The 13,839-nt window shown below is 42.9% G+C and overlaps 1 protein-coding gene across 4 annotated transcripts in view; it reads left to right on the top strand.

Annotated features, from left to right (window-relative positions):
- Positions 1–13,839, top strand: part of braf (B-Raf proto-oncogene, serine/threonine kinase) — a 44,985-nt gene that overhangs the window by 15,019 nt on the left and 16,127 nt on the right. For 3 of the 4 annotated variants that reach the window (XM_041976851.1, XM_041976850.1, XM_041976852.1), the window contains exons 7-11: positions 2,558–2,677; positions 2,800–2,959; positions 3,094–3,133; positions 10,180–10,316; positions 10,391–10,508. In XM_041976851.1, the coding sequence (XP_041832785.1) occupies positions 2,558–2,677; positions 2,800–2,959; positions 3,094–3,133; positions 10,180–10,316; positions 10,391–10,508 (575 nt within the window). Of the gene's footprint in view, positions 1–2,557; positions 2,678–2,799; positions 2,960–3,093; positions 3,134–4,738; positions 4,859–10,179; positions 10,317–10,390; positions 10,509–13,839 lie in introns of all 4 variants that reach the window. The other variant, XM_041976853.1, reaches the window with a different exon arrangement.

The following is a 13,839-nucleotide window of genomic DNA, read 5'->3' as shown; positions in this document are numbered from 1 at the left end:
GAGGCTTTTGGTGACTAACATGAAAGCACATATAGATTACTCTTCTCCGTGAACAGCAGCAGCTGCTGCATAAGCCCCTCCCCTGTCCTTCTCACGCAAATATTGTTATGCGATTAATGAAGATTAATTACAGCCTCGTTCGAAGTTCAGTCAAACTGTTTTTCAGTTCATTGTAAGTTTCTGTATATAACAAATGTTCCCATGGGAATGTGAGCCGCTAAGCATTATGGGTCCCGCGCTGGTAATTACATTAGTTTCTAAAAATGAAATTATGAGTACAAACAGTTGGATTCTGAATATCAGAAACTCCAGTTTTTCCTAGTAAGAATTTTATTTCCGATATCCAAAATGTTTATTTTAGATTGGAGGAATGTTATTTAGGATATCTGGAAGTAAAAACAACACACACGGATGGGAATGTGACGTCATTTGTCCTGGTAAGAATGTCGTTTTAGATAGAAATGTTCATTTTGACTAGGAAGAATTGAATTACAGATATATGAAATACATATCTAATTTAAGCTAATTTATGTTAAAAATGGCCAACTAAAATATGTGAAGATTTGTGGATACCTGAATTCTGGTTATTACTAGTACGTTTGTAATTGTAGATATCTTGAAATTCAGTTTCTGCAAGCAAAAATGTGATTGAGGATATTTTTAAATAGAATTCTGAGTGTAATTTTGACCAGGAAGAATCTAACGTGGAAATCTACCAAAAGGAACGATGAGAGGAGTGTGCTTACATACATGTGCACCCCTGCTATGCAGAAGCCTTGTGATTGGTCGGTTTGTGATCATGTGTTTCCGGATTTCTGGAGGTTCTTGCTGAATTTGTGCGGAAACTGCAGAAAAGAAACTACAACACAATGCCGTCACTATGCTGGACTACGAGAGCACATTTCACCAGCATCAGTTATGCCGGCCCTGCCTGTCACTAAGACAGCTGTTCACCAGCTCAGAAACATCCCAGTAAGACCAGGACAAGCTCCGCCATGCATCCATCTCCAGTAGACTGGATTACTGTTCTGGTCTTTAACTGAAACATCTGCAGCTCATCCAGATGCTGCTGCTGGAGTTTTAACCAGGACTAAGAGATCTGAACACATCACACCAGTTACAACATCTTTACTCTGGTTTCCAGTCAGTCACAGAACAGATTTTAAACCCTTCTGATGGTTTACATCCCAGAACGGTTTAGGCCCAGAAAACATGTGATACGTTCAGAGAATATAAACCTAGCAGAACTCTGAGATCCAGAGACTCTGGTCACCAAATCCAGACCCGAGTCCAGAACGGGATCCAGACCGGGGGCACAGACTGGAATCCAGACCAGGGACCGCGGTACAGAACAGAGTCCCGACTAAACCTGGAGAAGCAGCATTTAGCTGTTCTGCTGCAGTGGAGATTAAACTTCCAGCAAACGTAGACACTTTAAATCCAAGTTAAACTTTTCTGTTCTCATGCATCTATGCATGAAATCTGCATGCTGACGTTTAACTAATCTTTTTGTTTTGTTTTATATAAAGCACTTTGAATTGTCCTGGACATGAAATGTGCTGTGCAGATAAATGCAGATTTAATCTGCAGGGACTTCCTGGTAAAATAAATTTTACCAGGAATTTTTCTTATGAATTGTGCTTTTGTTTTTGTTTTTTTTACTTCACAGTATATCCACATACATACATGCAAACACTAAATACACACACACACATATACAGTAACACACAAATGTTTTAAAATTTTTTGTATAATCTCCACGTCCTTTCCAGCATGGGTTGATTTAATTCCAGGTATCTGGAAGTGAATAATCCAGGATTCCACTTGATTATCAGAGGAACTTTTCCAGATCTAGAAGTTATTTTAAACGTACATACATGTACATTTCCACATGTGAGCCAGATTGGACCGTCTACCAGTAAATCAGCAGATGTGGACAGATGACAGACTCTCCATCCAGCTGGTGAACGGGTCTCGTTATGATTCCTTTACAGGAAATAAATTGTATGTGTATATTGTTATTTAGCCAAGTATCAAGATTGGTGATCCATGTCAGCCACTCCCACACCACGGTGATCCGGTCCCACACCACGGTGATCCGGTCCCACACCAAGGTGATCCGGTCCCACACCTCGGTGATCCGGTCCCACACCACGGTGATCCGGTCCCACACCTCGGTGAACCGGTCCCACACCACGGTGATCCGGTCCCACATCACGGTGAGCCGGTCCCACACCACGGTGATCCGGTCCCACACCACGGTGATCCGGTCCCACACCACGGTGATCCGGTCCCACACCACGGTGATCCCGTCCCACACCACGGTGATCCCGTCCCACACCACGGTGAGCCGGTCCCACACCTCGGTGATCCGGTCCCACACCACGGTGATCCCGTCCCACACCACAGTGAGCCAGTACCAGCAGGACGGACCTGGTTTAAGATGCTTTACCAACCTGATGGCTGCTCTGACTTCAGGTTTATTCAAGATTACTTGAACAATTAAGTAAATGATAATTTACCTTTCTTGTGTGTGTGTGTGTGTGTGTGTGTGTAGCTTGTTGCTAGTATCAAAGTTCTTTGAGCATCACCCGTTGAGTCAGGAGGAGGTCTCCTCAGAGGGAACCACACCGGTGTCTGATGTCTGTCCGTCGCTTCCCCCATCCGACTCCACCAGGTGAGTCTTCCTCCTCCTCCTCTTCCTCCTTCTCCTCCTTCTCCTTCCAGGAGTAGAAGATGAAGCTGATGTTTTTAGAAAATGAAGAAACCTGTTCTTCATCATCATCATCATCTCCTCAGGTCTATATGCCACTCCACTGTGTCCCCGTCCAAGTCCATCCCCATCCCGCCTAGTTTCCGAGCCAACGAGGAAGACCATCGGAACCAGTTTGGCCAGAGGGACCGCTCATCCTCGGCCCCCAATGTCCACATCAACACCATCGAGCCTGTCAACATAGACGTGAGTCTGGTTTTCCTCCACTGGACGCTTCAAACTGCTGTTTAAAGGAGAGGCTGGCAGACTGACCTCCTCCCTCTTGTTCCATCATTCGGCCTCAGGATGAAGATTCATGTGTTCTTTCCTCTTTTTTTCAGGACCTGATCCGGGATCAGGGCTTGCAGAGGTCCAACGGAGGTAAGGATTAAAGTGGAACACTTCAGGATCGTCTCTGTTCTCCACCATCCTACATCTGCGTGCTCTCGATCTGTTGTAGATGGGTGTGTGTGTGTGTGTGTGTGTGTGTGTGTGTGTGTGTGTGTGTGTGTGTGTTTGTTCAGGCCAAAGAAATGAAGTCTTTTCTGATGTAGAACTGGACCTGAGACCACTAAGTGAAGAGGTCTAGGTTTATGGAGGAAAATGCTCTGCGCTTTCACACCAACCTCTTCCTGGAAACTTCCTCTCCCAGAGATGAAGGAGCCATGTTCTTTATTTTGAGTAAAAAAAGAGAAACTGGGATCCGGACTTGGTTTCTTTAATCCCTGGATGTTGGCCTGAACTCAGAATCAGATCTAAATGTCTAATGAGGTGAATTATTTCTGATATGCAGGGCTCTAAATGAACTGCTTTGATCACCAGCCAGTGTTTGTGGTAGATTCCTACAGTTATTGGTACGGCTGTCCAGTATTTCAAATTTAGGTTTCCTCTCCGAACCATCACAAAATCAGTGATGATTATTACAATCTTTCAGCCATATTACGCTCTGCTTAGTCAGGAGTTCAGTGTGGATCCAGGCAAACACCAGATGGTAGATGCTCCGCCATCGCTGCTGTCAACTTTGGTTCTACATTTAATGAATATTCCGACCTCTCTAGCCACAAATCTGGCAACTTTTCCGGGTGTTATTGGAGATGTCTGGCTAATGAGATGAAGGCACGTTCTCACTCTCACCAATGAGCAGCAGCGTTGCTGTAGACCCCTCCCCCATCCAAGCAGACACAGTAGACCCGGTGTTGTGCTGAAATAAACACACCGGCCTTTCAAGAGCTCTGCCAGATTGTGTCCCTTTCTGCTGGATCTGTCCCAGCTGGTCCAGCATTGTCTTCTTCTGGGAGTATCAGAGTCTGGTAGCTGGAGCTCATTCCCAGTCAGTAGTAATAAACCAGAACACTCATCCTGGATCCTAACACCTGCATACTCGGGCTGTGCTGTACTGCACGTAAATAAAGAGCTTGTGTCATTGATACCACAACTTTTTATAGGGCTGTCAAAATGAATGCACTAATGCAAAGAGATCAATTTGTGGAATTAATGCTTCATTTTTTTAAACAGACAAAGTTATTCCATAAAACTCTGAATGTGGCATCAACTCAGTGAGAGAAGCTGATTTTGGGCATGTAGGTGCTTTTCACAGAATCCACCAAAAACCACTTCCCCTCCTTATTTCTGACAGTTTTCCAGCCTTACATGGGGGTGCTTTTCACAGCTGGGATGCTCATTTCAACTCTACACTGGTGTCACGCTGCAGTCCCACCCAGTTAGTCCCGTTAGATGAGGTGTCCCCCTCTGTGTTGATTTACAGCCCTGCTGATGAATGTGGTTTGGATGAAGTGTGAAAGTTTTAAAAGTAACGGAGGATGTCGGACAGTGTAAACGAATGGTTTTAAAGTCCACACAAGTTTTGGTGTGAGAGCTGCAGACTGGCTGCAGCAGCTGACTCCACTTAGTTTAGTTAGTGAGTTTAGTTGGAGACGGGCCGGGTGAGCAGCAGTGACGGCCTGTCTGTCTCTCTTTGCCCTGCAGCCCCCCCGACCCACCCTGCCCGCTGCTTGAGGAAGCACCGAACACGGACCTCAAGCCCCCTCCTTTACTCCTACCCCAATGACATAGTGTTTGATTTTGAGCCTGAGCCCGTTTTCCGAGGTAGTTAGGCCTCTGTGTTCGTGTGTCCTCACCCCACCTCATCTACCCCCACCCACCCACCCACACACACAAACACATACCAACCTGTCTCTTCCACCATGTGTCCTCCACTCTCTCACTCTTCTCTCTGTGTCCTCACATGGTCTCTTTACCACACCGCTGCTCTGAGTTGGTCATCCTGGATGAACCAGAACTGGTTCTGACTTCAGCCAGAACATTAAAACCACCAGAACAGTCTGGAGGTCACACCTTCAGATAAACATAAAAAACCATTATGAGCTCAGATTTAACAAAAATAAGTTTAGATCTAAAAACTTCAACACTGTTCAGGATTTTCTTTCATTTAGACAATTATCCCTGAAAACTCTGAGACGTTCTCGGATATTTTTGGTCTGTTTTTAATCTAAACCAGTCTGTAGCAGCTGGAGCTTTTAATCCCAGTATAAACTAGTCTGTAGCACCTTTTAATCCCAGTATAAACCAGTCTGTAGCAGCTTTTAATCCCAGTATAAACCAGTCTGTAGCAGCTGGAGCTTTTAATCCCAGTATAAACCAGTCTGTAGCACCTTTTAATCCCAGTATAAACCAGTCTGTAGCAGCTTTTAATCCCAGTATAAACCAGTCTGTAGCAGCTGGAGCTTTTAATCCCAGTATAAACCAGTCTGCAGCACCTTTTCATCCCAGTATAAACCAGTCTGTAGCAGCTGGAGCTTTTAATCTCAGTATAAACCAGTCTGTAGCAGCTTCTAATCCCAGTATAAACCAGTCTGTAGCAATCCCAATATAAACCAGTCTGTAACAGCTTTTAATCCCAGTATAAACCAGTCTGTAACAGCTGGAGTTTTTAATCCCAGTATAAACCAGTCTGTAGCAGCTGGAGCTTTTAATCCCAATATAAACCAGTCTGTAACAGCTGGAGCTTTTAATCCCAGTATGAACCAGTTTGTAACAGCTGGAGCTTTTAATCCCAGTATAAACCAGTCTGTAGCAGCTGGAGCTTTTAATCCCAGTATACACCAGTCTGTAACAGCTGGAGCTTTTAATCCCAGTATAAACCAGTCTGTAGCAGCTAGAGCTTTTAATCCCAGTATAAACCAGTCTGTAGCAGCTTTTAATCCCAGTATAAACCAGTCTGTAACAGCTTTTAATCCCAGTATAAACAGGTCTGTAACAGCTTTTAATCCCAGTATAAACCAGTTTGTAGCAGCTTTTAATCCCAGGATAAACCAGTCTGTAACAGCTTTTAATCCCAGTATAAACCAGTCTGTAGCAGCTTTTAATCCCAGTATAAACGAGTCTGTAACAGCTGGAGCTTTTAAGCCCAGTATAAACCAATCTGTAGCAGCTGGAGCTTTTAATCCCACTATAAACCAGTCTGCAGCACCTTTTCATCCCAGTATAAACCAGTCTGTAGCAGCTGGAGCTTTTAATCCCAGTATAAACCAGTCTGTAACAGCTGGAGCTTTTAATCCCACTATAAACCAGTCTGTAGCAGGTTTTAATCCCAGTATAAACCAATCTGTAGCAGCTTTTAATCCCAGTATAAACCAGTCTGTAGCAACTTTTAATCCCAGTATAAACCAGTCTGTCGCAGCTTTTAATCCCAGTATAAACCAGTCTGTAGCAGCTGGAGCTTTTAATCCCAGTATAAACCAGTCTGTAGCAGCTTTTAATCCCAGTATGAACCAGTCTGTAGCAGCTTTGAATCCCAGTATAAACCAGTCTGTAACAGCTGGAGCTTTTAATCCCAATATAAACCAGTCTGTAGCAGCTGGAGCTTTTAATCCCAGTATAAACCAGTCTGTAACAGCTGGAGCTTTTAATCTCAGTATAAACCAGTCTGCAACAGCTGAAGCTTTTAATCCCAGTATAAACCAGTATGTAGCAGCTGGAGCTTTTAATCCCAGTATAAACCAGTCTGTAACAGCTGGAGCTTTTAATCCCAGTATAAACCAGTCTGCAACAGCTGAAGCTTTTAATCCCAGTATAAACCAGTATGTAGCAGCTGGAGCTTTTAATCCCAGTATAAACCAGTCTGTAACAGCTGGAGCTTTTAATCCCAGTATAAACCAGTCTGTAGCAGCTGGAGCTTTTAATCCCAGTATACACCAGTCTGTAACAGCTGGAGCTTTTAATCCCAGTATACACCAGTCTGTAGCAGCTAGAGCTTTTAATCCCAGTATAAACCAGTCTGTAGCAGCTGGAGCTGTTAATCCCAGTATAAACCAGTCTGTAGCAGCTTTTAATCCCAGTATAAACCAGTCTGTAGCAGGTTTTCATCCCAGTATAAACCAGTCTGTAGCAGCTGGAGCTTTTAATCCCAGTATAAACCAGTCTGTAGCAGCTGCTAATCCCAGTATAAACCAGTCTGTAGCAATCCCAATATAAACCAGTCTGTAACAGCTTTTAAGCCCAGTATAAACCAGTCTGTAGCAGCTGGAGCTTTTAATCCCACTATAAACCAGTCTGCAGCACCTTTTCATCCCAGTATAAACCAGTCTGTAGCAGCTGGAGCTTTTAATCCCAGTATAAACCAGTCTGTAACAGCTGGAGCTTTTAATCCCACTATAAACCAGTCTGTAGCAGGTTTTAATCCCAGTATAAACCAATCTGTAGCAGCTTTTAATCCCAGTATAAACCAGTCTGTAGCAACTTTTAATCCCAGTATAAACCGGTCTGTTGCAGCTTTTAATCCCAGTATAAACCAGTCTGTAGCAGCTGGAGCTTTTAATCCCAGTATAAACCAGTCTGTAGCAGCTTTTAATCCCAGTATAAACCAGTCTGTAGCAGCTTTGAATCCCAGTATAAACCAGTCTGTAACAGCTGGAGCTTTTAATCCCAGCATAAACCAGTCTGTAGCAGCTGGAGCTTTTAATCCCAGTATAAACCAGTCTGTAACAGCTGGAGCTTTTAATCTCAGTATAAACCAGTCTGCAACAGCTGAAGCTTTTAATCCCAGTATAAACCAGTATGTAGCAGCTGGAGCTTTTAATCCCAGTATAAACCAGTCTGTAACAGCTGGAGCTTTTAATCCCAGTATAAACCAGTCTGCAACAGCTGAAGCTTTTAATCCCAGTATAAACCAGTATGTAGCAGCTGGAGCTTTTAATCCCAGTATAAACCAGTCTGTAGCAGCTGGAGCTTTTAATCCCAGTATAAACCAGTCTGTAACAGCTGGAGCTTTTAATCTCAGTATAAACCAGTCTGCAACAGCTGAAGCTTTTAATCCCAGTATAAACCAGTATGTAGCAGCTGGAGCTTTTAATCCCAGTATAAACCAGTCTGTAACAGCTGGAGCTTTTAATCCCAGTATAAACCAGTCTGTAGCAGCTGGAGCTTTTAATCCCAGTATACACCAGTCTGTAACAGCTGGAGCTTTTAATCCCAGTATACACCAGTCTGTAGCAGCTAGAGCTTTTAATCCCAGTATAAACCAGTCTGTAGCAGCTGGAGCTGTTAATCCCAGTATAAACCAGTCTGTAGCAGGTTTTAATCCCAGTATAAACCAGTCTTTAACAGCTGGAGCTTTTAATCCCAGTATAAACCAGTCTGTAACAGCTAGAGCTTTTAATCCCAGTATAAACCAGTCTGTAGCAGCTGGAGCGTTTAATCCCAGTATAAACCAGTCTGTAGCAGCTGGAGCTTTTAATCCCAGTATAAACCAGTCTGTAGCAGCTTTTAATCCCAGTATAAACCAGTCTGTAGCAGCTTTTATTCCCAGTATAAACCAGTCTGTAGCAGCTTTTAATCCCAGTATAAACCAGTCTGTAACAGCTGGAGCTTTTAATCCCAGTATAAACCAGTCTGTAACAGCTGAAGCTTTTAATCCCAGTATAAACCAGTCTGTAACAGCTGGAGCTTTTAATCCCAGTATAAACCAGTCTGTAGCAGCTAGAGCTTTTAATCCCAGTATAAACCAGTCTGTAGCAGCTGGAGCTTTTAATCCCAGTATAAACCAGTCTGTAGCAGCTTTTATTCCCAGTATAAACCAGCCTGTACCAGCTTTTAATCCCAGTATAAACCAGTCTGTAGCAGCTTTTAATCCCAGTATAAACCAGTCTGTAGCAGCTTTTTTCCCAGTATAAACCAGCCTGTAGCAGCTTTTAATCCCAGTATAAACCAGCCTGTAGCAGCTTTTAATCACAGTATAAACCAGTCTGTAGCAGCTTTTATTCCCAGTATAAACCAGCCTGTAGCAGCTTTTAATCCCAGTATAAACCAGCCTGTAGCAGCTTTTAATCCCAGTAAAAACCAGTCTGTAGCAGCTTTTAATCCCAGTATAAACCAGCCTGTAACAGCTGGAGAAAAAATATTGACATTGAAACAAAACACAGAAACTATTTCCATGTTTCCACTTTTTCCTCATTTCCAGTTATTCCTGCTACTATTTACCTGCTATCCTCACTAAACCAACTCCAGCTCAGCTGCTTTGTGGCGCCACCGTTGTTAAACCCAGACAAACTTTTCTTAAATCTCATTAAATTCCAGGCAACACCTGCCAGAAGAAAGGTTCCTTGCTGGTTTTAATGTTTTGGCTGAGGGCTGGGCACTCACAGATGTGTCATCCAGTTTTTTTAGATAAATTAAAACAACTGAACTGCTAATGTAAGGAATATTTTTCCTGGTCCTAACTGGGATCATGCAATTGCAGACAGTCAGTGGAATAATATTAATTATATATTAATGTTATTAAATGAATTTTGTTTTACAAAAGTTAATTCTGTTGTACTGTAGGTTTTTTTTTTCTTTAAATAAAGTTTGACTCATCAGGTGTTACTGAAGCGACTAATTTCAGAAGATAAATCCACTACCCATTAACTGTTTCAGACCGGGTTTCAGACCAGGTTTCAGACCAAGTTTCAGACCGGCATTCAGACCGGTATTCAGATCGGGTTTCAGACCGCCTTTCAGACCGCCATTCAGATCGTGTTTCAGACCGGTATTCAGATCGGGTTTCAGACAGGTTTCAGACCGGCATTCAGACCGGTATTCAGATCGGGTTTCAGACTGGGTTTCAGATCGGGATTCAAACCAGGTTTTAGACTGGGATTCAGTCCAGGATTCGGATCTGAGGAGGGAATCTGAATTTGTGACTCTGACAGAATTGTGATGCCTCACTTAAAGTTTTATTAAACCGTAAACAACCAAACACCCCCCACCACCTCTACATGTGTCCAGACACACACCTCCACCTGATAGAAACTCCTCCGTCCTCTCCTTACGCCGACCTTTCCTCTCCCTCTTCCTTCCCCCTCACCACATTTCCAGCCGGTGTCTCCCGCCTTCCTCATCTCCCTCTAATTGTTTCTCCTCCCATCCAGGCTCCACCACCGGGCTGTCGGCCACGCCTCCCGCGTCTTTACCAGGCTCGCTTACCAATGTCAAAGTCCCACAGAAGTCGCCGTGCCCACAGAGGGAGCGCAAGTCGTCCTCCTCATCCGAGGACCGCAATAAGATGGTGAGACGGAGTTGGCGTGCAGAGCGTGTGTGTGGGTGTTTGGGGGTGTGTGCTGACTCTGTGCTGTGGAACAGAAAACCCTGGGAAGACGGGACTCCAGCGACGACTGGGAAATCCCTGAGGGTCAGATCACTCTGGGTCAGAGGATAGGCTCCGGATCCTTCGGAACCGTATTCAAAGGAAAATGGCACGGTAAGTTTATTTGTCTCTTTTTTAATTCCTCATATTTGCAGGAAAACATCACAGTGGGACGATTGTAGCATCCCCTAATCCCGTAAGCTAGCAGAGTTATGAGAATGGCTAGGCTGTAGACTGTTCACGGTAATGAAATAAAAAAAATCCTTAGATGAAATTATTTATTGAAATGGTTTAGGGTTAGGCGTTTACATTTGACAAATAAATATTCTTAATAAATATTTTGTAGTACAAATAATTCTCAAACAGTCGGAGTCAGAGAGATGGCTGAATAGTTTGTATGTCTGCTGAATATGAGGAATAGACCACCCACTATACACATTTCTGATGAGCAAACTGCAGAAAAACTGAAAAAAATCTAATAAAAGTTATTTATGTATTATTATATCATCAGCTGCATTCATTACATTTTAAAAGGATTTATTTCATGCTAGGCCGGGAACCCAGCCAAACCAAATATTATTACGTTTCTCCCAGATTTTAGTCTCTTATTATTTAGATATTATCCGAGTGATTGACAGGACTAGAAACAACAGAAGTAACAGAATCTGAGGATCAAACAGAATTAAATCAGATTTTTTTTATCATTGATCTGATGGAAATTTTGGTCCATCCAGGATTTAATGTCAGAAAGGCAAGCTGGCAGACTGAGCCCTGTGGGACACCACAGCTGGACTGATCCAGCGTGAAGGTAAAATCACTTCTGTTAGAGACGTGAGCAGTAAAAACTAAGAGAATTCAACCCAATACTAGGGATGCACTGATCCGATATTGGAATTGGTATGAATATTGCAGAAATTTCCAGCCCAGATATTGGTGACAGTGGGTCCGGTCCATAGGCACCAATCTTTTTGGTATAATTATATGCTGTGCTCTTTGAGTGACGTCATGCGCTAACGGCGTGCCACGCTAAGGCTTTGTTTTCAAAGTGAAGCGAGCGACAGGATGAGCATTCTGGAACTTTTTCACACCATGTCAGCCATCATGTTCAACGGCTGCGTTGTGTAAAACCTGCACAGTGAAAGTTCTGAGAAGCTACTTTAGCAGGTCGCGGCCACTTAGCCGTACATGTGAAAAAGCTCCACAAGTTGGGACTGTCTGAATTTGTTTAGGTAGCCAGTGAAGCTGTTGTTCAGCAGCTTTTGTAATGATGTCTAATTTCAGGGCTTCAAGTATTCCGGCACGCAGAGCTTTTGCACCAAAAAAGAATGTTTAATGAGTTAATGTGTGCTGATGTGGACTATTGTCACGTAGAGTTAAGCTACCAATGATGTGAGATGAACACAGCTTTGCTCTCAATTAAACACATTATTAACCAATCAGAAGCTGAGCTGTGTCTTGGAATACGTATGGTTGAGATCCAGCTGCAGTTGAAATCTACATAGACCACAGACTGGTATGTACGTAGACCACAGACTGGTACTTACGTAGACCACAAACTGGTACATACGTAGACCACAAACTGGTACATACGTAGACCCCAGACTGGTACGTAGAGCACAGACTGGTTCGTAGAGCACAGACTGGTTCGCAGAGCACAGACTGGTTCGTAGACCACAGACTGGTTCGCAGAGCACAGACTGGTTCGTAGACCACAGACTGGTACGTAGACCACAGACTGGTACATAGACCACAGACTGGTTCGTAGACCACAGACTGGTACGTAGACCACAGACTGGTACGTAGACCACAGACTGGTACGTAGAGCAGAGACGCTGATGAATAGCTGTAAACATTAAAATACGATCAGACTGCACTAAGTCAGTTTTATGGGTGGGATGGAGGGTGAGTTAGTGAAGCCTGATTATTATCTGTTATTCACGCCACATAATTTCTGACACACACTCTCTGCCAATCAGTTGGTGGGAGTGTGTTCGCCTGTGTGTGCACGTGCACATGCCTTTGCACATTGGGTGAAGGAGAACTGTGAACGTGTGACCATGTAGCGTCAGAAAGGACCTGCCATCATTTAAATAAGGTAAACAACATCAGGCTGATTAGTTTTTAAACTCCGGTGTTGAGCGTGGATGAAGAAATAATAGTAATAAGTAGTAATAATAATAGTTCTGCTCCACTAGCTAATGGAGATCAATATAAATACAAATACAATAATTAATAATTAAACAATTACACTAGACCATTATAAAATTGATTTCTGTTTCTCTTCAATATACCAACCAAGTCAGTGGCGCTATTGTTTCAGCTTAAGCTCCTTTATTACTTATTTTACATTGGATTTTGAATTCCTAAATGCACCGACTAAAGCATTTAAAAAAGTTTTTGTCCTTGTTTAGTTTTACATGTTGATCAAGGCAGTCAAACTATTGTTTTTTACTTTCTCCACTTCCGGGGCTTTACCATTTTACATGGGGTTTTATACTCCTATATACTTGCACTGAATGGGCCAGGAGAGGTTTTGTTATATTTTTACATGTTTGATCAAGTTTGGAAAGCTTATGTAAGATTGTTAAAGTTGATTTAAGATTGCTGTAGTGGTGCACAGTTGTTAAATAAATAAATCAGTACATTTATACAAAGTCAAAGTCAGCTTTATTGTCAATTCTACAATATGTACAAGACATACAGAGGATCGAAATTGCGTTTCACTCAAACCCAAGGTGCAGACAATAAACATAAACATTTAACATACATCTTCAAGTAAAAAAAAAAAGGTCTCTCCTATGCTACACTATATAAAAGACTATACTATACTATTTAAAAAACTATACTATGCTACATAAAAGAAATAAAAAACAAGAAATATAAATAATGAAAAAGGCACAAGTAGCAGCAACATTGGGTAAAGAAAAACCAGATAGTGCAAAATGAATACAGTGGTGCAAATGGCATAGCAGTTGTGAGGGTTTAGCTTATGTACTGGTAAGTTAAGTGTCCATGAACAGTTCAGAGTTGGTGGGAGGGGGGTTCAGAGTCTGGAGGTTTTGTGGGCAGGGGGCAGCGAGGGGAGGGGGGGCAGGGCAGGGAAAGAGTTCAACATCCTGACAGCCTGGTGGAAGAAGCTGTCCTTCAGTCTGCTGGTCCTGGTGCTGAGACTCCGCAGTCTCCTCCCTGATGGCAGCAGACTGAAGAGGCTGTGTGACGGGTGGGTGGGGTCACCAGCGATGCCGAGAGCTTTGCGGGTCAGGCGGGTGCAGTAGTTTGTTTGTCAAAATTTGGAAGAAATATTTATGTCAAATCTGATGTTGCCATGCACAAAAAAAAAGAACTCAGTCCTTGATTTGTTAGGTAATTCAGTGCTGTTTTTCTGTATCAGTATCGGATTTATATCGGCCGATACTAAATCTCAGAATTTGGTATCAGAAATGAA

Source organism: Melanotaenia boesemani, chromosome 23, assembly GCF_017639745.1.
Source record: "Melanotaenia boesemani isolate fMelBoe1 chromosome 23, fMelBoe1.pri, whole genome shotgun sequence".
In the NCBI taxonomy this organism is placed as follows: domain Eukaryota; kingdom Metazoa; phylum Chordata; class Actinopteri; order Atheriniformes; family Melanotaeniidae; genus Melanotaenia; species Melanotaenia boesemani.
Note: the sequence above shows the minus strand (reverse complement) of the source record. Positions and strands in the feature narration are given on the sequence as shown.